The sequence below is a fragment of the Mobula birostris genome, chromosome 14 (assembly GCF_030028105.1).
Source record: "Mobula birostris isolate sMobBir1 chromosome 14, sMobBir1.hap1, whole genome shotgun sequence".
Taxonomy (NCBI): Eukaryota; Metazoa; Chordata; class Chondrichthyes; order Myliobatiformes; family Myliobatidae; genus Mobula; species Mobula birostris.
Genome location: NC_092383.1, coordinates 49,924,954 through 49,952,478, shown reverse-complemented (window position 1 = coordinate 49,952,478; position 27,525 = coordinate 49,924,954). Strand labels below are relative to the sequence as shown.

Here is a 27,525-nt window from a genome sequence, read left to right as displayed (position 1 = left end):
CAAGATCAAAATAAGTTGCAAAAACTTGTAAAATGAGTCAGCTCCATCATGGGTATCAGCCTCTGTAGTACCCAAGACATCTTCAAGGAGTGATGCCTTAGGACTGCAGTGTCCATCATTAAGGATCTCCACTACTGAGGATGGCCCTCTGCACACTGTTACCGTCAGAAAGGAGGTTCAGAATCCTGAAGGCACACACTCAGCAATTCAGAAAGAGCATCTTCCTTTCTACTATCCAATTCCTAAGTGGACACTGAACCTCACTATTTTTTTATTTCTGTTATTTTGTACTACTTAATTTAATTATTTAAGACTTATATATACTTAATGTAGCTCTGTATTTCCCTCTATATTTATTCATCATGTACTTCATTGTACTGCTACTGTAAAGTTAACAAATTTCATGACATATGCTTGTGATATTAACCTGATTCTGATTATGTGTTGTGTGTGAGTTATATGTACTGTGTTGTGCACCTTGGGGTATAGTTGAATGACAATAAACTTGAACTTGTATAGAAAACATGAGAAATTCTGCAGATGCTGGAAGTCCAAAGCAGTACACACAAAATGCTGGAGGAACTCAGCACATCAGGCAGCAAGTATGGAAATGAATAAACAGTCAACTTTTTGGGCCATGACCCTTCTTCAGACCTGGAAAGGAAGGGGAAGATGGCAGTATAAAAAGTGGGGGGAGGGGAAGGAAGAGGACAGCTATAAGGTGATACATGAATCCAGGTGGGTAGGAAAGGTAAAGGACTGGAGAGGAAGGAATCTCATAGGAGAGGAGAGTGGACTGTAAGAGAAAGAGAAGGAGGAGGGGACCCACGGGGAGGTGATATGTAGATAAGAAGAAGTAAGAGGTCAAAGTGGGAAATAGAAGAGGAGAGGGAGAGGGAAAAAATCATATATTCATTTCCATAGATGCTGCCTGACCTGCTGAGTTCCTCCAGCATTTTGTGTGTGTAACTTAAATAGTTAACTGGAATGAAAACCACCTTCAATGGAATGAGGATCTGGCCCAATTAAATTAGAACTAGAGTTTTGCAGGCAATTCTGTTACTTAATGGTGAGCTGCCTCTGATGAGGAGACGGTTCAGGTACGTGGAGGCAAATTCCCCCGAGGAACCAAAAAAGAACAAACAAGTTGAGAGCTCCCTGGCTCACTAAGGAGAAACAGAGGAAAATAATGCTTAAAAACAAACTGCTTGTGACTGTCTATGCCAGGTTAAAAATACCATTTAGAACTCATTCATTACCAAAGAACAAGAGGGCAGGTAGAAAGAGATGTAAAAATGCATAGGAGTAAAGATTAGTTGTATCCGAATGGTAGATTTCTACTGGTTAGTGGTCTACTATTCAATAAAAAGGTAGTTTTGGTTAACGTTTATGCTCCCAATATGGACTGTCCAGAATTTTATAAATCATTATTTAATCGGTTCCCGAATTTGAATGAGTTTTCATTGATCTGGGGCGGAGATCTTAATACTTGCTTATCTCTAGTTTTGGACCGTTTGGCTCCTCTACGGACCTTACCCAATAAATCTGCAACTTTGATTAACTCATTCCTCTCTGATTCTGGGTTGACGGACATTTGGCGTTTTTTGCATCCTCAGGAAAAAGATTTTTTTTTTCACATGTTCACCATTCCTAGTCAAGAATTGATTATTTTTTTATTGACTCTCGGTTTATCTCTTCAGTGATTAAATGGGATTATGATTCTATAACCATTTTGGATCATGCTCCACTTAAGCTTTCTATTAAAATTCAGGTCAATACACAAAATAATAGACAATGGCGTTTTAATTCGTTGCTGCTTCAGGACTTGGATTTTGTTAACTTTATGAATGAACAGATTGATCTCTTTTTTACAATCAACTACACAGAGGATATTTCTGTGAACATTCTTTGGGATACTTTTAAAGCTTATATTCGTGGTCAGATTATCTCGTATTCTGCTGCTTTGAGGAAGAAGTTGAAGCAGGAGGAGTTGGTAATTGTGGACAAGATTAAGGAAATTGATAAGAAATATGTTACAGCTCCCTCTGAGGAGCTGTATAAACAAAGAACTGAACTTCAAATGGAGCACAGCTTATTACTTTTGTCCTCGATTGTAAACCAATTAAAGAAAACAAGAAGTGAATTTTATGTACACAGTGACAAAGTTGGTAAACTGTTGGCTAACCAACTGAAGTCTAATTATACTAAATCTCAAATTAATCAGATTTATAATCAAAATAATCGACTGATATTTGATCATGCGGAGATCAATCAAACCTTCTTTGATTTTTATTCTTCCTTATATCAATCTGAGTCTTTACGAGACTCTTAAGTATATGAATAACTTTTTAGATAACCTAGATTTCCCTGAGATTTCACAGGATATGTCTTCTATGCTTGATACTCCCATTACTACTGATGAGATTAAGAATGTTATTTCCTCTATGAACCTGGGGAGAGCTCCTGGCCCTGATGGGTTTACCGTGGAATTTTATAAGTTTTTTGCACCTTCATTAATCCCTTGGTTCTGTAGGGTTTTGGAGGCTTCATTAAAACTTGGTAAATTTCCCGAATCCTTTTATAGAGCGTCAATCTCTCTAATATTAAAGAAGGATAAAGATCCTGCTCAATGTGCATCTTATAGACCAATATCTTTATTAAATGTTGATTCTAAAATTTTTTCTAAATTATTAGCAAACAGATTAGAAAAAGTACTCCCTTTTATTATTCGGAAGACCAAACGGGTTTTATTAAAGGTCGTTACTCTTTCTATAACATTCGCACACTGTTAAATATTGTTTATACCCCCTCACAAAATGTTCCTGAGTGTGTTATCTCTTTAGATGCTGAGAAAGCTTTTGTTAGAGTAGAATGGCCTTACTTATTTAAGGTGCTTGAAATGTTTAATTTTAGCTCGAAATTTATATCCTGGATTAAACTGTTATATCATTCTCCTATGGCCTCGGTCCGTACTAACTCTTTAAGCTCACCTTTTTTCCCTCTTTTTCGAGGTACTCGACAAGGTTGTCCTCTTAGTCCTTTATTATTTGATATTGCATTAGAACCTCTTGCAATTGCCATTCGAGAATCTCCAAATATTATTGGGATAACTCGGGGCTTAAAGTCCCATAAAATATCACTCTATGCTGATGACTTACTTTTATATATTTCTAATCCTCAAAAATCTATCCCTGCTGCTTTAGATTTATTAGCACAATTTAGTCTTTTTTCAGGTTATAAATTAAATCTTAGTAAGAGTGAACTTTTTCTGATTAATAAGCAACTTCCCTTGTAGCATAACTTTCTGTTTAAATTGATTAATAATTATCTCTCATATCTTGGCATTAAAATTACTTGTAAATACAAAGATATATTTAAGACTAATTTTTTACCCTTAATTAATCATATTACTCAACTTTCATCTAAATGGTTTCCATTATATTTAACTTTGATTGGTCGTATTAATGCAGTTAAGATGTTTATTCTGCCAAAATTTTTATATATATTTCAGGCATTACTGATTTTTGTTCCAAAATCTTTTTTTAATAAAGTTGACTCTAAAATTTCTTCATTTATTTGGCAAAATAAAAACCCAAGATTGGGTAAAATACATTTACAGAAAGCCAAGAGAGATGGAGGTCTAGCATTACCTAACTTTAGATTCTATTATTGGGCAATTAATATTCGACATATGAAATTTTGGTTACTTGACCAAGATACACTATCCATTCCTAAATGGGTAGTATTGGAATTACAATCTGCTCAGGGCTATGCACTTGGCTCTATTTTAGGTTCCTCTCTTCCTTTTGATTTGAAACACCTCAAACTGGTCTCTAACCCGATAGTTAAATATACCTTGCGTATTTGGTTTCAATTCAGAAAATTTTTTGATCTCAACCAATTTGGTCTAGCGATCCCTATTTTAGGTAACATTTTTTCCTCCCTCTTTCACGGATCGTGCGTTTCAAATTTGGAAGGCTAAGGGTATTTCACGGTTTTTCGATTTATTTTTAGATGGTTCCCTTATGTCTTTTGAACAATTATCTAATAAATATAATTTACCAAGAATACATTTTTTAGATATCTTCAAGTTAGAAATTTCCTAAGTACTATACTTTCTTCCTTTCCAATGATCCCTCCTACATACATTTTAGATATTATAATTAACCTTAATCCATGTCAGAAAGGTGCAACGGCTATTATTTATAATATTATTATGAAACTTAGGAAAGCTCCATTTGATAAGATTAGGTCAGATTGGGAACAAGAATTGGGTTCTATTATTTCCGTGGATGACTGGGGGCTGATTTTACAATTAGTCAATACTTCCTCTATCTGTGCTAAACATTCCCTAATTCAATTTAAAGTTGTTCATAGAGCACATATGTTCAAAGATAAATTAGCTCGTTTTTATTCTCATATTAATCCTTTTTGTGATAGATATCCAGGGCAGATAGCCTCTTTAACTCATATGTTTTGGTATTGTCCTACTCTGGAAACTTTTTGGAGAGACATTTTTAATATTATCTCAAAGGTATTGAATATAGATATCTCTCCTCATCCTATTACTGCTATCTTTGGATTACCTAAAATTTCCAGTAATCTTTTCCCTTCAGCCCATAGAATGATTGCATTTCTTACTTTAATGGCGAAAAGATGTATCTTACAACATTGGAAAGAGCCTAATGTTCCAACTACCTTTTTTTGGTTTTCCCAGACGATATTAGTAATCTTTATGATTCCTCACTTAAATTTGAACAGACCTGGAGATGTTTTATTCAATATTTTCATTTAATGTAATTTTTTTTCTCTTTTGTTCCATATTTATATTCCCTTCTTGCCTTTTTTTTAAACTGTTTTTAATGGAGGTCGGGTTTGAGGACGTGATTTTAAGTTCTTTAACTCTACCTGTTTCCAAGTTAGCCCATTGCTTTGCTTTTAGTTTAGTTGCACGGTGGGTTTTTTTTTGGGGTCTTTTTTTGGGGGTTTTTTCCTTTTCTCTATTGATATATATATATATATATATATATATATATATAAAAAATTAGTATACTATTATTTTACCATATTATTTTATGTTTAAATTGCACTGCTTGTATCAATTTTTTCTTCTGTATTAATATCTCCTGTAATTTCTAACAGTGTATTAGTGCCTTTATGGTTTACCCTTTGTATACTTATTCAATAAAAAGATTTAAAAAGAAAGATTAGTTGCTAAAATACATTCAGTGCCCACCTTATGAGGACCCTCCTGTGCCTAATAAAGTGGCCACTGAGTGTACGCTTGTGGTCTTCTGTTGCTGTAGCCCAACCACTTCGAGGTTCAACATTCAGAGATGCTCTTCTGCACACTACTGTTATAGCACGTGGTTATTTGAGTTACTGTTGTCTTCCTGTCAGCTTGAACCAGTGAACCTCTGACCCCTCTCATTTACAAGGCATTTTTGCCCACAGAACTGCCCCGCTGGATTTCTTTTTTACCATTCTTTGTAAACTCTAGAAATTCTTATGATCAAAAATCCCAGGGGATCAGCAGTTTCTGAGATTCTTAAACCGTCCCATCTGACACCAACAATCATTCCATGGTCAAGTCACTTAGATCACGTTTCTGCCCCATTCTGATATTTGGTCTGAACAACAACTGAACCTCTTGACCATGTCTGCATGCTTTTATGCATTGAGTTGCTGCCACGTGATTGGCTGGTTAGATATTGAGCAGGTGCACCTAATAAATTGGCCACTGAGTGTGTATCACCATACACCACTTTGAGATTCATTTTTGTGCAGACATTTACAAGAAAGTAAGGAAATAGAATAGAATTTATGAGGGAAATCTATACAAAAATAAAGATAGACAAATAACCAATGTGTAAAAGAAGACAAATTTGTCAAAAAGGTTCTGTTATTTCTGATATTTGAGATCTTAGTAAGTTTTTGTAAGTGAAGTCTTTCACAGAATGAAAAAAATGCGTAAAGATTCGTCAGGTGCCACAGTAATGTAGTGGTTAGTACGACACAATTACAGCTTGGGGCATCAGAGTTAAAAGTTCCATCCCAGTATCCTCTCCAAAGAGTTTCTGTATGCCTTTCTGTTGGAATGCGTGGGTTTTCTCCAGGTGCTGTGGTTTCCTCCCATAGTCCAAAGATGTACCGGTTAGTAGGTTAATTGGTCATTGTATGTTGTCCTGTAATTAGGGTCATTGGAGGGTTGCTGGGTGGTGTATCTCAAACTGCCAGAAGGACTTATTCAGCACTGTATCGCTAAATAAATCAAATAAAATATAGTGCATATGAATTTTCAAAAGACATTCAACAAGCTGCCATAAAAACTACAGAAATTAGGAGCCAAGTTATTGGAGGAAAAGTATGGATTGAAAACTGATACATCGCAAGCGAAGTGTTGGACTCTCTTTCAGACTGGACAGCTGTAAGTGGTGGAGTACCCTGGGGATAAGTTCTTGGCTTCAGTTTCTTTAGTATTTACATTAACGGCCGATCCAGAGGATGGAACAAATGTAAGATCCAATTTTGTTACTGATATAAAAATAGGCAGAAAGGCATGTTGTGATTAGGATACTGCAATTCTACTAAAGAATACTGATAGATTGAATGATTTGGACAAAAACACAGGAAAATTCATGATTAATGCCATTTCCAGTACACAAATATAAAGGAGATCGAAATAATTATTACTCTGGCTCCGATACAGCACAAAAACACAAAGATAAAGAACACAATAATAATAATAACAAACAAAAAAATATAAATACACAAGATAGGTTATATACATTGACTGATTGTATGTTCATATAGTGGTGCTAGGCACAGGAATGTCTGTACACAGGTGACCCTGACCAGGAAATGATGAAAGTTGTGGTGGTGGAGGTTGTTCTGGTGTGGGTTAGTGAGTGGAGGTGTTGATCAGTCTTACTGCATGGGGAAGGTAACTATTTTTGGGTCTGGAGGTCCTGTCATGGATGCCATGTAGCCTCCTTCCAATGGAAGTGGGACAAACAGTCTGTGAGCAGGGTAAGTGAGATCCTTCATAACGTTGCTGGCTCTTTTCCAGCACATTTCTGGATATACGTCCTTAATGGTGGGTACTTTGGTACCAGTGATGTGTGACATATTGACTACCTGTTGTAATGCCTTCCTGCCCATCGCAGTGTATTTTCCAGTCTACGCGGTAAGGCAGCTTGTTAGGATGCTTCCTGAAGTTAGTAGACATGTGCATAGTCCAGCTGTCCAGCCGCTTAGAAAATAGAGGTGTTGTAAATGGAGTTTAATGCAGGCAAGTGTGAGTTCATGCATCTTGGTAAGAGGAATCAAATGCTGGATTATTATGGAAATGGAGAGAGACTGTTGATAAATGAAGTTCAAAGGGGTTGAGATTTTTGAATATATGAATCACAAATCATTAGCAACCAGTTGCAGGAAGTAACTAAGATGACAAGAGCATGTTGGTCTTTATTGTGAAGGGGTTGTAGTTTAAGAATAGAGAGATGTTGTTACAGTTGTACAGGGTATGATGAAGTCAGATTTGGAAAACTTATCTTGGTCCCCTTGGATATAGTAGCATTGGAGGAGTCCAAAAGTTCAAAAGGCTAACTCCTGGGATTCAAGATGGCCAGAGAAGGTTGACGAGAATGATGCCAGGAATGAAAATGGTTACATATGAGGAGCGTTTGATGCTCTAGGTCTGTACTAACTGGAGTTCAGAAGGATGAAGGGGGAATCTCATTGAAACCTATAGAATATTGGAAGGCCTATATAGAGTGGACATGGAGAAAATGTTTCCAACAAGGGAAGAATCTAGGAACAGAGGACACAACCTCAGAATACAAGGACATCCCTTTAAACAAAGATGAGAATGAATTTCTCTGGTTGGGGGATGGTGAATCTGTGGAATTCATTACCACATGCAGTTGTGGAGGCCAAGTCATTGAATATATTTAAAGTGTAGTTTTTTGATTAATCAGGGTGTCAAAAGTTACAGGAACAACCGGGAGAATGGGGTTGAGGGATAATAAATCAGCTGTGATGGAATGACAGGGCAATCTCAATGGGCCGAATGGACTAATTTTGCTCCTATGTCTTATGGTCTTATGAGGTGCTTGCCCTCCAGCATTTTGTGTATGTTGTTCCAGTATTACAGTGGAATAAAGAGAATTACAGAGGCATGAGAGTGGAGTTGGTCAGAATTGAATGGAAAAGAACACTGGCAGTGATGACGGCAGAGCAGCAATGGCTGTGATTTCTGGAAACAATTCTGGAAACAGGATATATGCATCCCAAAGAGGAAGAAGTATTCTAAAGGAAAGATGACACTACCTTGTCTAACAAGAGAAGTCAAGGCCAACATAAAAGCCAAAGAGATGGCATATAATAGAGCAAAAATTAGTGGGAAGTTAGAGGAATGGGTAGCTTTCAACTACCAACAGAATGCAACTAAGAAAGACATTAAAGAGGTAAAGATGGAGTATGAAAGTAAACTTGCTAATAATATGAAAGAGGATACCAAAAACTTCTTCAGATACATGAAGTGTAGAAGAAATAAAAGAGTTGGCTATTTTCTAAATGGAGAGAAAATACAAAAAACTGAGGTGCAAAGGGACTTGAGAGTCCTTGTGTAGGATTCCCTAAAGGTTAATTTGCAGGTTAAGTCTGTGGTGAGGAAGGGAAATGCAATGTTAGTATTAATTTCAAGAGGACTAGAATATAAAAACTAGGGTGTAATGTTGAAACTTTATAAAGCACTGGTGAGGCCTCACTTGGAGTATTGTGAACAGATTTGGGCCCCTTATCTTAGAAAGGATGTCGTGAAAGTTGAGAGGGTTTGAAGGAGGTTCACAAAAATGATTCCAGAATTGAATGGCTTGTTATATGAAGAGCATTTGATGGCTTTGGGCCTGTATTCACTGGAATTCAAAAGAATGAGGGGTGACCTCATTGAAACCTGCTGAATGGTGAAAAGCCTTATAGAGTGGATGTGGAGAGGATGTTTCCTATGGTAGGAGAGTCTAAGACCAGAGGACACAGTCTCAGAATAGAGATGCGTCCTTTTGGAATGGGGATGAGGAAAAATTTCTTTAGCCAGAGAGTGGTGAATCTGTGGAATTCTTTGCCACAGGCAGCTGTGGAGGCCAAGTCTTTATGTATGTGTAAGGCAGAGGTTGATAGATTCTTGATAGGTAGCGCATGAAAAGATATGGAGAGAAGGCAGGAGATTGGAGCTGAGAGGAAAATTGGATCAGCCATGATGAAATGGTGGAGCAGGCTCAATGGACCATATAGCCTAATTCTGCTCCTTTATCTTATTGCCTTAAGAGTAATCTCTGTAACACCTTATTTAAGATCTTAAGGGGCTGGACAGGAAATGTGTTAAGATGTTTTCACTGGTGGGAGAGGTGCAAACAATGGGACATAGTTACAAAATCAGGGGCAGTCATTTAAAACAGGAGTTAGTAGAAAAGACTTCTGTGAATATCGTGAATCTCTGAAATTTTCTGCTCCTAAGGGTGGTATAAGCCAGTTCATTAGATATATTAGACCATAAGACATAGGAGCAGAACTATGCCATTCATCCTATCAAGTCTGCTCTGCTATTCCATCATGGCTGATCCCAGATCCCACTCAACTCCATACACCTGCCTTCTTGCCATTTCCTTTAATGCCCTGACCAATCAGGAAACAAATCAACTTCTGTCTTAAATATACCACTGACTTGGCCTCCATCACAGTCTGTGGCAGAGCATTCCACAGATTTACTGCGCTCTGGCAAAAAAAAAATCCTCCTTACCTCTGTTCTAAAGGTTTGCCCCTCAATTTTGAGGCTGTGCCCTCTAGATCCTGATACCCCCACCATAGAAAACGTCCTATTCTCTTTTCTCACTGCTGCCTCAGGATTTGTACCACCAGGTTCAAGAACAGTTCAAAAGTTCATTTATTATCAAAGTATGCAACTTTGAATTTCTTCTGCTCCATTTAGCCATAAAACCATGAAAGAAAAGGATGGCAGCACAATCATGAACCCCCAAATCCCTCCTCCCCAGATAAAAAAGAACAAAAACAGAGCAGGCATATCGACCCCCAAATCCCCTTTCCAGTACGTAAAAAAAGAGAAAGATTGAGTGAAAAACACAACATATAAAAAACTACAAGATTGAAAAAAAGTCTATAGTCCAAGTCCACATCCAAAACACAGAAAACCTGGGTAACGTTCTCCGGGTACAACAGCAGGCCTTTCGCTCTCCAGTAGCAGAGCAATCAAAGGGCAGTCTTCCCTCTCTGTAGCAGAGATATCCAACCAGCAATCAAAGGGCAGCTTCCCCTCTCTGTAGTAACTCTCCAGTCAGATCCCTCCTGTACGCCCAGAACATCGTCTCCACACCCCACTGCCCACGGGAGGACTGCAGTGAGGAGGAGTCTGTGACCCAGCTCTTTGCACACTGTGAGTTTGCAGAGAAGGTGTGGAGGAGGATGGACGGGCTAGTGTCACGTTTCATCCCCAGCAGCTGCATAACAGAGGACTCTCTGATCTACGGGCTGTTCCCAGGAATGCTCACGGAGACCAACATCCGGTGCTGCTAGCAGATCATCAACTCGGTGATAGTTTGGTCGGCCCAAAACTTGATGATCTACCAGCACGTGGAGATGTCAGTGGGAGAATGCTGCCAGCTGGCACATTCTGGTCTGCTGGAGTACGTGCTGAGGGACGCATTGAAACTTGGTGCAGCCACCGCAAGAGCCCGTTAGGGAAGGATCACGGTTTAGGGTTCTTCTTCCGCGGGAGTGGGAGGGGTCGGGTGGTGGGGAGTATACCCCTCAACAATGGTGTGGAAAGGTGAAACAACAGAGTGCCATATGGGTGGCTAAAAGTGTGGAAATGTATAGACCGTAATGGAAACATCTGTAAAGGATTGACAGACATTGAATGGTTTATTGTATATAATTTTATTTTTGAATAAAGTATATTTTGGTTTAAAAAAAACTCTCAACCAAAAGGCTCTTGAACAAAAGAGGATAACTACACTCAATCTATTTCTGGTGTTTCCACAACCAATGATCTCACTCTAAAGACTCTTTATCTTGTTATTTCATACACTTGTTATTTATTGGTATTTATTTATATTTGCATTTTCACAGTTTGTTTTCTATACTTTTGTTCTTTCATTGATCCTGTTTACAGTTACTGTTCTATAGATTTTCAAGCCATAGGGTGGTAGTAGGGACAAGCTCCCACTACCTAAAAGTGCTCCTCACGGCATGCGCCTCAAATAGCCTCTGACAACCAAGTCCAACTCCTGGCCTTCTCATGTGGCTTAGCCTCGTAAGCCCAGCAGAACTGTTTCTATTGACGGGAGAAGGGGCGAAGGCAGGTCCTGGCGCCTTAAAACCAGTGCTTCAGGTAGATGGATCTCGTCAGCCTGGGAAGGCAATCCATCTGAGAGAGGGAAACTCTGATTTCAAACCTCCGCTGCCTTGCGACCATACCCACTCATGGGAAAGGCTTCAGGAGTAAATCCTGAGGACGAATCCGGAGCTGGAGTCCCTAAGGCAGTTGGATGTTGCCTTCAACCTCATTCTGGCAACTCCGATGACACTGGTGCCAAGCTGTATCGGCCCTTGCCCTTCCCTTGGACAACATCGGTGTCCTGGAGAGGGGGGACTTGCAGCATAGGCAACTGCCAGTCTTCCATACAACCTTGCCCAGGCCTGCGCCCTGGAGAGGACACTCCAGAGCAAGACCTTCCAGGCGTAAATCCATGGTTTCACGAGACTAACAGATGCCACCACTCTATAGATTTGCTAAGTATGCAGGAAAAAGAATCTCAAGGTGTATGTGATGACATGTATTATTCTGATAATAAATTTTACTTTGAGCTTTAAAAATACCCAATGATGGCCTCCACAGCTTTTGGCAAAGACTTCTACAGATTCACCAACCTCTAGCAAAAGAACTTCCACATCTCTGTTCTAAAGGGACATCATTCTAAGGCTGTGCCCTCTGGTCCTAGACTTACATTATTGGCAAGTCCACTCTATCTAGGGCTTTCAATATTTGTTAAGTTTCAATGAGATTTCCCCCTTCATTCTTCAGAACAGTAAATATGGGCCCAGAGTCATCCAACGCTCATCATGTTAACCCTTTCATTCCTGGGATAATTTTCATGAACCTCTTTTGTAACCCTTTCCAATGCCAGCACATCCTTCCTTAGACAAAAATCCCAAAACTGCACACAATACTCCCAAGTCCCATCTGACCAATGCTTCATAAAGCATCACCATTGCATCCTTGCTTCTAGTCCTCTTGAAATGAACCCAAACATTGCATTTACCTTCCTTTCTACTGACTGAACCTGCAAGGACAGGCTATTGGTGATGTTTCCTCCAAGCAGCTTGAAGCTCTCAACCCACCTGTCCCTAGTACCATCAATATAGACAGAAGCATCTGCATCACTCTCTTCCTGAAGTCAAAGACCAGCTCTTTTGTTGTGCTGACATTAAGGGGTAGGTTGTTGTCATGAAGAAGATACAAGAGCCCTCAGAACCCGTATCTCCTGGATCATGAACAGTTACTACCCCTCAACTGGGGTGATAGCTTCACTCACCCCATCACTGAATTGTTCCCACAAATTATGGACTCACTTTCAAGGACTCTTAATCTCATATTCTTGATGTTTATTGCTTACTTTATTATTATTGTTATTCCTTTTTTATTTTTGTATTTGCAGAATATGTTTGTCTTTTGCACATTGGTTGGGGGTGGTCTTCCATTGATTCTATTGTGATACTTGTAGTTACTGTGAATGCTGCAAGAAAATAGATATCAGGGTTCTATAGTGACATATATGCATAGATGTACTTTCAAAAATAAATTTAAATTGTACTTTGAACCATGTCAATAAGCTCTCTGTCTCCTTGTACTCCAACTCATCATTATTTGAGATATGGCCCAAGGCAGTTGATATGGTCTAAGACTAAAAATCCTGCCCTCAACATAAAAGGCAGGATTCCCTTATCTGTCTAAATGTATGTTTCATTAAAATCTGAATGGTAATATATTTCTATCATCATCCTTTATTTTTGATTTTATTTATTATTTTCTTTTATTTAAAGATACAGTGTGGAACAGGCCCTTCTGGACCAACAAACGGTGCCACCCAGCAATCACCTGTTTAACCCTAGCTTAATCACAGGACAACTTACAATGACTAATTAACCTGCGAACTACTATGTCTTTGGACTGTGGGAGGAAACCAGAGAACCCAGAGGAAACCCACCGATTCACAAGGAGAACATGCAAACTCCCTCCAGATGGCGCCAGAATTGAACTCCAAACTTCAGACACCACGAGCTGTAATAGCGCCATGCTAACTGTTATGCCACCAGGGTGCCCGTCAATTCTTTACACATTTCTTTCATGCTGTGACTTAAATATTCCACTTACAAGATCTCAAATATCAGAAATACCAGAACCCTTTTGACAAAAGCTATCTGAGTAAATTATTATGTTAATCATTTTCCTATGAAGGAATTAACCACATTATATAAATTGGTAAAATTTGATTTCATTGAATTGATAAAACTCTACTCTTTTTGTAAACAAAGTTCTGTTTTTTTTTCTTTTTAGACACACAAGTATATATTCCCAGATTTTGTGTGCAATGACGACTGCATATATATTCAATGACCATTTTATTAGGTACAGGAGGTACCTAATAAGTTGGCCAGTTAGTGTTAACATCTTGGTCTTCTGCTGCTGTGGCCCATGGACTTCAAGGTTCGATGTGTTGTGCGCTTAAAGATGCTCTTCTGCACACCACTGTTGTAACAGCTTGAACCAGTGTGGCCATTCTCCTCTGACCTCTCTCATTAATAAGGCACTTTTGCCCAAAAAACTGTCACTCTCTGGATTTTTTTTTTGTTTTTCACATCATTCTCTGTTACCTTTAGAGACTTTGGTGTGTGAAAGTCACTTAGATGACATTTCTTCCCCATTCTGATGTTGGGTATGAATAGCAACTGAACCTATTGACCATGTCTGCATGCTTTTGTGCATTGAGTTGCTGTCACATGTTTGGCTGATTAGATACTTGCTTTAACAAGGTGTACAGATGTACCTAATAAAGTAGCCATTGAGTAGATATTCAGTCCTTTCTCCTTTGTATTGCTCATATGGTGTCCTTTACTCTCCCCCAGTGTCTGCAGGTAATGACTGTTTGTGGTATACCGATAAACAAGGAATATGGCACATTGGCTTTGACTGTTCGTTCTTTCAGTTTTGCTGTGGAAACTGCACATACCGTTACTGCTGCCTGGATCCAATGCAGCAGATTACAGAAAGACAACAGAAGTATTGTGCAGCCACCAATCTCAGGTCAGTCTCTGTAGTCTTTGTACTCCAATTAATACTGAAGATACGTACCACAAATGCCTGTACCCTGTGGCTTCTGGCGGAAGGTTGTAAATAGATTATGTTTTGGCTTTAGATACACAGTGGATTCTGATCAATTCGACCATTGGTTATTGGGGCAACTGCTTAACAGGGACTACTCTTAAAGAGCAAAAACTAAATCGAGAAAATAGCTGGGATTCCCTTCATTTATTTGGAGCATTATGCCATCTAATTGGGAATTTCTAACTAGCGTCAGTCAAGTGCACTTGCATGGACCTTAGGCATTGCACTGTGCTTAGAGTAATCAGCTTTTAAACAGCATCAGTTGCATGTGTTTATGTTCAAAAAGCAGTGATTTTTTTTGTCACAGACAGTTGGCAAGAAATAAGTAAGAAGACAATTCAAGGCTGTTTTGCTCAGCACAGTTTCAAGCATTCAGGTTGGGAGATGCAGAAACAGCTTGGAGTGAAAATGAAACTATTTCAGTACTTCGACAAGTTAGGAATTACGAAGAATTTGAAGGTGTCGACAACCATGTTGAATATTACAATGATAATGAAGATTTGCAATCATCTAAAGCAGTGACCCCCAAGGAGGTGATTATGTGTCTTAAGGGGGTGTTAGGGGAAATAGAAGTCTTCAGGGGGCGTTCAAGGTTCTTTTGGGGGTGGAGGAGGCAGTAAGTGGCACCCTAACTTGAGAAACGAGAGCTGACCAGCTGTTAGTAGAGCAGGCACTTCCAAAAAAAGGATGAGGCACTGGAACACAGGAAAACCCAAAGCTTTGCAGGTGGTGAGCACTCATCATCACAATACGTCTGAAACTCTGCACTCTCATCCGACCTTACCAACCAAACAGACATTATTGGGGATGCATAAATTAGCAACCAAGTTGCCCAACAGTTCCTCTTGGCTCATGGCCAAGTTCATGCAATTTAACACTTCGTAAGTCAAGTACACCCTCTCAACTTTCTCTACGGATCTACGATACAGCACTGGCCGCAGCCAAACGGTGAAATAGAGCCAATCAGTGAATCTGCGGATTCCTCTTGTGTGTTCAAAGTGACCTCTTCTTTGGGGATTATGAGACCATATGTGATTGGTCAATGGCGCTAACTGGAATAGTATAAAGGTAGTTTGCCAAACACCAGCCCTACCCTGACTAACATACATATTCCAATCTGGATCCTTGTCAATGTAATTTTCGCTGCAGTGATCATGTTCATCTTCACCTCTCCATTCCTTTGTGTGTCACTACCATCGATCCATCCGTGTCAATTCGCTGCCGTCATCAACATCCGATAGGCATTCGCAGTTTGTGTTCATTTTTTATTTTAATTTAGCCCCATTAACGATGGATAAATATGTACAGTGTGATCTCTGTGAGTCTGAAGGCGGTGAAGCCTCGAATTCTAATCCTGCTAAGAAACAGAAGCTACAGAAAGTTTGTCAATACAATGTTACCTACCTGGAGTATGGTTTTATTCAGTCCCCGTCGGATCAGTGACACCCCATGTGTCTTATTTGTAATACTGTAGTGTATAATGAAGCCATGAAACCATCAAGATTGCAGGAACACTTCCATAAAAGACTCCCTGAAAAGGCTACTTACGGTATTTTTCTCAGTTCCAGAAGATGAAAGATGCTTTTGTAAAGTGTTGTACACAGGAGTCATTTGCCAAGAAAGCTAAAAATGACGTTGACAGTGGTCTCATTGCTTCTTATAACATTTCCAAAATGATAGCAGTGTGGAAAATCTCATACAATTGGTGAAAGATTGATAATGCCTGCTATATCAGAAGTGATCACTACTGTTCTCAAAATGGATACCAGTATTTTAAAATCAATTCCTCTGAGTAATAGCTCTGTAGCTTGTTGTGTTGATGAAATGAGTGAAGACATTGAGTATCAACTATGCACAGAGTGACAAAAATAAGAATTTAGGATACAACTGGTTGACTCAACTGTGCGAGACATGAGACATTGCTAATGGCATATGTATGGTTTATCAAAAATGGAAAAATATATGAAGATATTCTCTTTTGCAAAAAGTTAAAACAAATTTAAACAGAGAATCAATCTACAACGAGCTCAATATATATATTGAGGGTGAAAGTATTCCAATTAGGAACATGATTTTTTGTGCAACAGATAGAGCAACATATATGACAGGTCACAATGCTGTTTAGAATCAAAATCAGAATCAGGTTTATTATCACTGGCGTGTGTCATGAAATTTGTTAACTTAGCAGCAGCAGTTCAATGCAGTACATAATATAGAAGAAAAAAGTAATAAGTAAGTAAATCAATTACAGTATACGTATATGGAATACATTAAACATTCTGCAGAAACAGAAATAATATGTATTTAAAAAGTGAGATATTGTTCATGGGTTCAATGTCCATTTAGGAATCGGATGGCAAAAGCTGTTCCTGAATCGCTGAGTGGGTGCCTTTGGGCTTCTGTACCTCCTGCCTGATGGTAACAGTGAGAAAAGGGCATGCCCTGGGTGCTGAGGGTCTTTAATAATGGACACTGCCTTTCTGAGACACTGCTCCTTGAAGATGTCCTGTGGACTTTGTAGGCTAGTACCCAAGATGGAGCCGACTAAGTTTACAACCCTCTGCAGCTTCTTTCGGTCCTGTGCAGTAGCCCCTCCATACCAGACAGTGATGCAACTTGTCAGAATGCTCTCCATGGAACATCTGTAGAAGTTTTTGAGTGTTTTTGTTGACATACCAAATCTCTTCAAACTCCTAATGAAATATAGTCACTATCTTGCCTTCTTTATAGCTGCATCGATATGTTGGTCCTCAGACATATTGACTCCCAGGAACTTGAAACTGCTCACTCTCTCCACTTCTGATCCCTCTATGAAGATTGGTATGTGTTCCTTCGTCTTACCCTTCCTGAAGTCCACAATCAGCTCTTTCATCGTACTGAAGTTGAGTGCAAGGTTGTTGCTGTGACACCATTCCACTAGTTAGCATATCTCACTCCTGTACACCCTCTCGTCACTATCTGAGATTCCATCAACAATGGTTGTATCATCAGTAAATTTATTGATGGTATTTGAGCTATGCCTGGCCATACAGTCATGGGTATAGAGTGAGTAGAGCAATGGGCTAAGCACATACCCTTGAAGTCCACCAGTGTTGATCATCATTGAGGAGGATATGTTATCACCAACCTGCACAGATTATGGTCTTCCAGTTAGGAAATTGAGGATCCAGTTGCAGAAGGAGGTACAGAGGCCCAGGTTCTGTAACTTCTCAATCAGGATTGTGGGAATGATGGTGTTAAAAGCTGAGCTATAGTCAATGAATAGCATTCTGATGCAGGGGTTTGTGCTGTCCAGGTGGTCTAAAGCTGTGTAAAGAGCCATTGAGATTGCATCTGCCATTGACCTATTGTGGCAATTGGCAAATTGCAATGGGTTCAGGTCCTTGCTGAGGCAGGAGATCAGTCTAGTCATGCCCAACCTCTCAAAGCATTTCATCATTGTAGATGCGTATGCTACCTAGTTATTTAGGCAGCTCACATTATTCTTCTTAGGCACTGGTATAATTGTTGCCTTTTTTAAGCAACTGGGAACATCTGCCCATAGCAGTGAGAGGTTGAAAATGTCCTTGAATACTCCCGCCAGTTGGTTGGTACAGGTTTTCAGAGCCTTCCCAGGTACTTCATCGGGACCTTCCGCTTTGCGAGGGTTCACCCTCTTTGAAGACATCCTAACATCGCCCCTGAGACAGAGATCACAGGGTCATCAGGTGCAGCACTGATCTTCACAGCTGCAGTTATATTCTCCTTTTCAAAGCGGGCATAGAAAGCATTGAGTTCATCTGGTAGTGAAGCATTGCTGCCATTCATGCTATTTGGTTTCGCTTTGTAGGAAGTAATGTCTTGCAAACCCTGCCAGAGTTGTCTTGCATTTAATGTTGCTTCCAACCTCGTCATCATGGCATTTGTGAAAAAAGAAATTCCAAATCTGTTTGCAATCCATTGTGTGATTCACCATCAACATCTCACAGCCAAAAACCTCAGCCTGTGACTTTTTTCAAGCATGACTCTTGCAATATCAGCTATCAATAAAATTAAAGCTAATCCATTAAATAGCAGAATATTTTGCCAGTTATGCCAAGATAACGATGAAGAGTTTGAACACTTGCTTCTTTACACTGAAGTGCATTGGCTGTCAAAAGGCTGCTGCTTAAAATGTTTCTTTGATCCTTTTGACACTGGTTGAATTTTTGGTCAAAGTCGACAAGAGCTTGGGAAACAAGATTGAACATCTACGTGGAGGTGTTGCATACCTAGCTGATCTGTATGACAAAATGAACATTCTAAATATGAAACTGCAGGCTGAGAATTTCAGTTTAATCCAGGCAAAAGTGCAATGTCCACTTTTATTGGGAAATTGGAAATATATAAGCAAAACATTGGGAGAAGAATGTTCTCACAGTTTTCCTGCCTGGAAAATATGGCATTCTTTTTCACAGACGGTGATTTGTAAGAGTACTGCTTACACCTGCAATCACTGAAGAAGGATTTTCAGAATCAACTCAAGGATTTGAATGATCTGGAAATTCAGTACTGGGTAATTAACCCACTTCTTTGCAAGGTGGAAGAACAGGAAGAGAGCTTGCAGGAAGAAATTATCAAAATTCAGAATGATGAAGAAGCAAAAATGTTTTTCAGAAATGTCGGCTTTTGCTGTATGTGGCTACACAGTCATGTGAAGTTTCCAGGTCTTTGGAGAAGAGCCAAACTGCTCTTCATTGCATTTCCATCCTCCTACCTTGTTGAAGGAGGCTTCAGTGCAGTGAACCAAATACAAAAAAAACACTTGGACGTTGTTACACGTGGAGATTTGAAGCTTTTGCTGTCACAACTTGAATCAGGTATTCCAACTCTTGCTGAAAACCATCAAGCTCAAGGATCACATCGATATTGAAACTGCTGTGCAGCACACATGTACTGTATAAGCTAGGTTTAAAGACAAATAAAAATTTAAAGCAGAATCACTTTTCTTATGTTAGCATATGCTAGGTATGTTGTTACACTATGGGGGCGTGGGAAGTATTTTGTGCCTAAGAGGGGTGTTGGCAAGTATGAAAGTGCTTTAGGGGGATGTTGGGTGAAAAAAGGTTGAGAAACACTGGTCTAAAGCATTGTATGAAGGGAGTCAAGAAAACATGGCAGATGAATTCCTCTGTCGATAACTATTACACAATTTTACAGTATCGTAGTACTATTGGTAGTGTTCTAATTTGTTCTATGTTTCATTTAAATTATTACTCAGTTAAATGATTGTTTGTCTTTTTTATACCTTTCAACTATTTCCATGAAACTTCGGCTGGTAGGGGCAGTCACGTAGTATTTGATGTGTTCCAATTAATCGGAGTTCTCTGTAATAGTCTGCAAATTTTGATGCCTCTGTTGAAAGGAGCAAGCCCATTGAGATTTTTCAAAATAGAAAGAAAATTTATCATCAAAGTACATATATGTCACAACATATAACCCTGAGAATCACTTTCAGAATCAGAATGAGGTTTATTATCAGCAGTATGTGTCATGAGATTTGTTAATTTAGCAGCAGCAGTTCATTGCAGTACATAATATAGAAGAAAAAAACAAAATATAATAATAAGTAAGTCAATTACAGTATGCGTATATTGAATAGATTAAAATTGTGCAAAAACAGAAATAATATATTAAAAAGTGCAGTAGTGTTCACGGTTTCAATGTCCATTTAGGAATCAGATGGCAGAGGGGAAGAAGCTGTTCCTGAATTGCGGAGTGTGTTCCTTCAGGCTTCTGTACCTGCTACCTGATGGTAAAAGTGAGAAACCATTCCTTTTCTGAGACACCACTCCTTGAAGATGTCCTGGGTATTTTGTAGGCTAGTATCCAAGATGGAGCCGACTAAATTTACAACCATCTGCAGCTTCTTTTGGTCCTGTGCAGTAGCCCTCCCCCCTCCCAACACCAAGCAGTGATGCAGGTTGTCAGAATGCTCTCCATGGTACATCTGTAGAAGTTGTTGAGTGTATTTGTTGACATACCAAATCTCTTTAAACTCCTAATGAAGTATAGTTGCTGTCTTGCCTTCTTTATAACTGCATCGATATGTTGGGACCGGGTTAAGTCCACAGTGATCTTGACACCCAGGAACCTGAAACTTCTCACTCTCTCCACTTCTGATCCCTCTATGAGGATTGGTATGTGTTCCTTTGTCTTACCCTTCCTGAAGTCCACAATCAGCTTTCGTCTTACTGACATTGAGTGCAAGGTTGTTGCTGCGACACCACTCCACTAGTTGGCATATCTCGCTCCTGTACATCCTCTCGTCTCCATCTGAGATTCTACCATCTTTGTTCAGTCCTGACGAAGGGTTCCGGCCCGAAACGTCGACTCATCATTTCCACCGATGCTGCCCAACCTGCTGAGTTCCTCCAGCGTACTGTGAGTGTTCCTTTGATCCCAGCATCTGCAGATTATTTTGTGTTTATTCTTCTTAGGCACTTGTCTAATTGTTGCTTTTTTGAAGCAAGTGGGAACTTCCGCCTATAGCAGTGAGAGGTTGAAAATATTCTTGAATACTCCCGCCAGTTGCAAGCATTCACAATAACTAGAAGAAACACAATACAATCAATAAAAGACCATACCCAACAAGACAGACAAGTAATGTGCAAAACAAATCTGTGAAAATACAAAATGGAGAAATAATAATAATAATAAATAAGCAATAAATATAGAGAATCTGAGATGAAGAGTCTTGAAAGTGAGTCCAGTTCAGTGGGAACAGTTCAGTGATGGGGTGAGTGAAGTTATCCCCTCTGGTTCAGGAGCCTGATGGTTCAGGGGTGCAGGTCCTGAGGCTCCTGTAGGCTTCTTCCTGATGGCAGTAGGGAAAAGAGAACATGTTGTGGATGGTGGGGGTATTTGATGAAGGAAGCTGCTTTCCTGTGACAGCACTCTGTGTAGATGTACTCAGTGGTTTGCTCTCTGGTAGCAATTAGACTAAGGGTATACTTCTTTATTACTTCAGGTCAGAACATGTCATGGATGGTTGTGGACTTTGTGCAGGTCATGTACTGTCTGAAGTAAAAACTTAAAATACTGGAAACACTCAGCAGGTCAGGCAGTATCTGTGGAGAGAGAAACAGAGTTAGTGTTTCAGGTGGAACGTTCTTTGCAATAGCAAAAAAACAGAGAAAACAAATTAGCTTTACGTTTCAGGAGGGTGTGGGATGGAGAGACAGGACAAAGGGGATATCTCTGATCTGGGCAATTCATTGCCACAGACAACTGGAGGCCAAGTGATTGGGTATACTTAAGCAGAGTTTGATAGTTTATTGATTAATAAGGCCATCAAATGTTATGGGGAGAAGACAGGAGAATGGGGTTGAGAGGGATAATAAATCAGCCATGACAGAATGGGCTGAATGGAGTAATTCTGCTCCTATGCTTTACCCATACCCCTCTCACAATCCCAAAACATCAAATTCCCAAAATGCACTTTATGAAATGTCTATTTCATTTTTCTCTATTTAATAGTTAAAATGAGATTTATGCTCAGCTAAGTTGCCAATCAGAACACACAAGCAGTAGAAAGAAAACGTTAGTCCTGATGAAGGGTCTCGGCCTGAAACGTCGACTGCACCGCTTCCTAGAGATGCTGCCTGGCCTGCTGCGTTCACCAGCAACTTTTATGTGTGTTGAAAGAAAACGTGTTTCTTTCTTGTTTTTCTGCCCCTCAGTTACCGAGGCATCTTTAACATACACTCAATGGCCACATGATTAGGTTCCTCCTATACCTAATAAGGTGGCTGCAGGGTAAAGTAATTGGTGGAAATATATGTCATTCACAACCACCGACATTGAATTGGGGTTTACTTTAAGAGGCTGGTCTGATGTGATGATGTAATTATGTAAAGTTTTTACTGCGCTGTGTGTTCAGTGTTTGGAGTACAATAAATGGGTTGTTATGGTTTTTCTTTGACATAAAATGCCTCCACCATTTTTATTTGTGAAAACCTACATTGGTGACTCTGATGCTCTAGGATGATTCCAGAGTTATTGAACTTGTTGGCCAACGCAGTCCAGTCACTTTGAAGCCGCTGGAGATTTGGGAGCAAAATGCCGATGCTTGGTTTGTACAGGTCGAGGCCCAGTTTGCGCTGTGGGAAATCACTGCAGACAAAACCAAATATTTCTATGTGATAACGTCACTCTGCAGTTCTATGGCTACGAGAGTGGTGAGTCTACTAGAACATCTGCCTGAACATGATAAATACTGATCACTGAGAACTCACCTTTTACAGATTTTTGGACTGTCAGAGTCTGAGCACTCCAAACGGATGCTCTCCTTGCCCAGCCTTGGCAATACCAAGCCATTGAAGCTAATGGACCACATGCTGTCTCTCCTGAGAAATCACTGTCCTTGTTTTATTTTTAAAAGCACTCTTTGTGCAGCAAATGCCTGATCAAGTATGCATAGCCCTCGCTAATGCACCATGAAGGACTGTAGTGAGCTTGATAAAATGGCTGATAGTCTACGGTGCAGTGGTGCATCATTCCTCCTCCATTCTTTACCTCAGTAAGCCCAGACAGCAAGGCCCCCAAAACAGACAACACCGGGCCTGTGTTTTTACCACACTTGCTTTGTCAGGATTAAAGGCAAAGTGAATAGGAATAAGGAACCTTGGTTCTCAAGGGATATTGCAACTCTGATAAAGAAGAAGAGAGAGTTGTATGACATGTATAGGAAACAGGGAGTAAATAAGGTGCTTGAGTATAAAAAATGCAAGAAAGTACTTAAGAAGGAAATCAGGAGGGCTAAAAGAAGACATGAGGTTGCCTTGGCAGTCAAAGTAAAGGATAATCCAAAGAGCTTTTACAGGTATATTAAGAGTAAAAGGATTGTAAGGGATAAAATTGGTCATCTTGAAGATCAGAGTGGTCGGCTATGTGCGGAACCAAAAGAAATGGGGAAGATCTTAAATGGTTTTTTTGCGTCTGTATTTATTAAGGAAACTGGCATGAAGTCTATGGAATTAAGGGAAACAAGTAGTGAGATCATGGAAACTGTACAGGTTGAAAAGGAGGAGGTGCTTGCTATCTTGAGGCAAATTAAAGTGGATAAATCCCCAGGACCTGACGAGGTATTCCCTCGGACCTTGAAGGAGACTAGTGTTGAAATTGCAGGGACCCTGGCAAATATATTTAAAATGTCGGTGTCTACAGGTGAGGTGCCGGAGGATTGGAGAATGGCTCGTGTTGTTCCGTTGTTTAAAAAAGGATGGAAAAGTAATCCGGGAAATTATAGGCCAGTAAGTTTGACGTCGGTAGTGGGTAAGTTATTGGAGGGAATACTAAGAGACAAAATCTACAAGAATTTGGATAGACAGGGACAACTCGCAGATACCTCCTCTTATTTACCCCTCGATCGTGACCCCACTAAGGAGCACCAGGCCATTGTCTCCCACACCATCACCGACTTTATCCGCTCAGGGGATCTCCCATCCACTGCTACCAACCTTATAATTCCCACACCCTGCACTTCCCGTTTCTACCTCCTACCCAAGATCCACAAACCTGCCTGTCCTGTCCGACTTATTGTCTCAGCTTGCTCCTGCCCCACCGAACTCATCTCTGCATACCTCGACACTGTTTTATCACCCCTTGTTCAATCCCTTCCGACCTATGTTCGTGACACTTCTCAGGCTCTTAAACTTTTCGATGATTTTAAGTTCCCTGGCCCCCACCGCTTTATTTTCACCATGGATGTCCAGTCCTTATATACTTCCATCCCCCATCAGGAAGGTCTTAAAGCTCTATGCTTCTTTTTGGATTCCAGACCTAATCAGTTCCCCCCTACCACCACTCTGCTCCGTCTAGCGGAATTAGTCCTTACTCTTAATAATTTCTCCTTTGGCTCCTCCCACTTCCTCCAAACTAAAAGTGTAGCTATGGGCACCCACATGGGTCCTAGCTATGCCTGCCTTTTTGTTGGGTTTGTGGAACAATCTATGTTCCGTGCCTATTCTGGTATCTGTCCCCCGCTTTTCCTTCGCTACATCGATGACTGCATTGGTGCTGCTTCCTGCACGCATGCAGAACTCGTTGACTTTATTAACTTTGCCTCCAACTTTCACCCTGCCCTCAAGTTTACCTGGTCCATTTCCGACACCTCCCTCCCCTTTCTAGATCTTTCTGTCTCTGTCTCTGGAGACAGCTTATCCACTGATGTCTACTATAAGCCTACTGACTCGCACAGCTATCTGGACTATTCCTCTTCTCACCCTGTCTCTTGCAAAAACGCCATCCCCTTCTCGCAATTCCTCCGTCTCCGCCGCATCTGCTCTCAGGATGAGGCTTTTCATTCTAGGAGGAGGGAGATGTCTTCCTTTTTTAAAGAAAGGGGCTTCCCTTCCTCCACTATCAACTCTGCTCTTAAACGCATCTCCCCCATTTCACGTACATCTGCTCTCACTCCATCCTCTCGCCACCCCACTAGGAATAGGGTTCCCCTGGTCCTCACCTACCACCCCACCAGTCTCCGGGTCCAACATATTATTCTCCGTAACTTCCGCCACCTCCAATGGGATCCCACCACTAAGCACATCTTTCCCTCCCCCCCCCTCTGCATTCCGCAGGGATCGCTCCCTGCACAACTCCCTTGTCCATTCGTCCCCCCCATCCCTCCCCACTGATCTCCCTCCTGGCACTTATCCGTGTAAGCGGAACAAGTGCTACACATGCCCTTACACTTCCTCCCTTACCACCATTCAGGGCCCCAAACAGTCCTTCCAGGTGAGGCAACACTTCACCTGTGAGTCGACTGGGGTGATATACTGCGTCCGGTGCTCCCAATGTGGCCTTTTATATATTGGCGAGACCCGACGCAGACTGGGAGACCGCTTTGCTGAACATCTACGCTCTGTCCGCCAGAGAAAGCAGGATCTCCCAGTGGCCACACATTTTAATTCCACATCCCATTCCCATTCTGACATGGCCATCCACGGCCTCCTCTACTGTAAAGATGAAGCCACACTCAGGTTGGAGGAACAACACCTTATATTCCGTCTGGGTAGCCTCCAACCTGATGGCATGAACATCGACTTCTCTAACATCCGCTAAGGCCCCACCTTCCCCTCGTACCCCATCTGTTACTCATTTTTATGCACACATTCTTTCTCTCACTCTCCTTTTTCTCCCTCTGTCCCTCTGAATATACCTCTTGCCCATCCTCTGGGTCCCCCCTTCCCCTTGTCTTTCTTCCCGGACCTCCTGTCCCATGATCCTCTCGTATCCCCTTTTGCCTATCACCTGTCCAGCTCTTGGCTCTATCCCTCCCCCTCCTGTCTTCTCCTATCATTTTGGATCTCCCCCTCCCCCTCCAACTTTCAAATCCCTTACTCACTCTTCCTTCAGTTAGTCCTGACGAAGGGTCTCGGCCTGAAACGTCGACTGCACCTCTTCCTAGAGATGCTGCCTGGCCTGCTGCGTTCAGCAGCAACTTTGATGTGTGTTGCATGGCTTTGTGCATGGTAGGTCATGTTTGACCGATCTATTGGAGTTCTTCAAGGAAGTTACCAGGAAAGTGGATGAAGGGAAGGCAGTGGATGTTGTCTGCATGGACTTCAGTAAGGCCTTTGACAAGGTCCCACATGGGAGGTTAGTTAGGAAAATTCAGTCGCTAGGTATACATGGAGCGGTGGTAAATTGGATTAGACATTGGCTCAATGGAAGAAGCCAAAGAGTGGTAGTGGAGGATTGCTTCTCAGAGTGGAGACCTGTGACTAGTGGTGTGTCACAGGGATCAGTGCTGGGTCCATTGTTATTTGTCAACTATATCAATGATCTGGATGATAATGTGCTAAATTAGATCAGCAAATTTGCTGATGATACAAAGATTGGAGGTGTAGTGGACAATGAGGAAGGTTTTCAAGCTTGCAGAGGGATTTGGACCAGCTGGAAAAATGGGCTGAAAAATGGCAGATGGAGTTTAATACAGAGTACAAAGTAAATGGCAGGATACTTGGTAGTATGGAGGAGCAGAGGGATCTGGGGGTACATGTCCACAGATCCCTGAAAGTTGCCTCACAGGTGGATAGGGTCGTTAAGAAAGCTTATGGGGTGTTAGCTTTCATAAGTCAAGGGATAGAGTTAGCCCTGTAAAACTCTGGTTTGGCCACACTTGGAGTACTGTGTCCAGTTCTGGTTGCCTCACTATAGGAAGGATGTGAAAGCATTGGAAAGGGTACGGAGGAGATTTACCAGGATGCTGCTTGGTTTAGAGAGTATGCATTATGATCAGAGATTAAGGGAGCTAGGGCTTTACTCTTTGGAGAGAAGGAGGATGAGAGGAGACATGATAGAGGTGTACAAGATAATAAGAGGAATAGATAGAGTGGATAGCCAGCACCTCTTCCCCAGGGCACCACTGCTCAATACAAGAGGACATAGCTTTAAGGTAAGGGGTGGGAAATTCAAGGGGGATATTAGAGGAAGGTTTTTTACTCAGAGAGTAGTTGGTGCGTGGAATGCACTGCCTGAGTCAATGGTGGAGGCAGATAGACTAGTGAAGTTTAAGAGACTACTAGACAGGTATATGGAGGAATTTAAGGTGGAGAGTTAAATGGGAGGCAGGGTTTGGGGGTCGGCACAACATTGTGGGCCGAAGGGCCTGTACTGTGCTGTACTGTTCTATGTTCAGACAAGTGTGAGGTATTGCACTTTGGAAGGACAAACTAAGGTAGAACATACAGGGTAAATGGTAAGGCACTGAGGAGTGCAGTAGAACAGAGGGATCTGGGAATACAGATACAAAATTCCCTAAAAGTGGTGTCACAGGTAGATAGGGTCGTAAAGAGAGCTTTTGGTACATTGGCCTTTATTAATCAAAGTATTGAGTATAAGAGCTGGAATGTTATGATGAGGTTGTATAAGGCATTGGTGAGGCCGAATCTGGAGTATTGTGTTCAGTTTTGGTCTACAAATTACAGGAAGGATATAAATAAGGTGGAAAGAGTGCAGAGAAGGTTTACAATTATGTTGCCGGGACTTGAGAAACTCAGTTACAGAGAAAGGTTGAATAGGTTAGGACTTTATTCCCTGGA

The 27,525-nt window shown here is 40.8% G+C and overlaps 1 protein-coding gene across 1 annotated transcript in view; it reads left to right on the top strand.

Annotated features, from left to right (window-relative positions):
• The window catches only part of LOC140209389 (uncharacterized), a 142,869-nt gene that overhangs the window by 20,318 nt on the left and 95,026 nt on the right, over positions 1 to 27,525 (top strand). Inside the window, exon 3 of the mRNA XM_072277640.1 lies at positions 14,203 to 14,380. Within this exon, the coding sequence (XP_072133741.1) occupies positions 14,203 to 14,380 (178 nt within the window). The remainder of the gene's footprint in view (positions 1 to 14,202; positions 14,381 to 27,525) is intronic.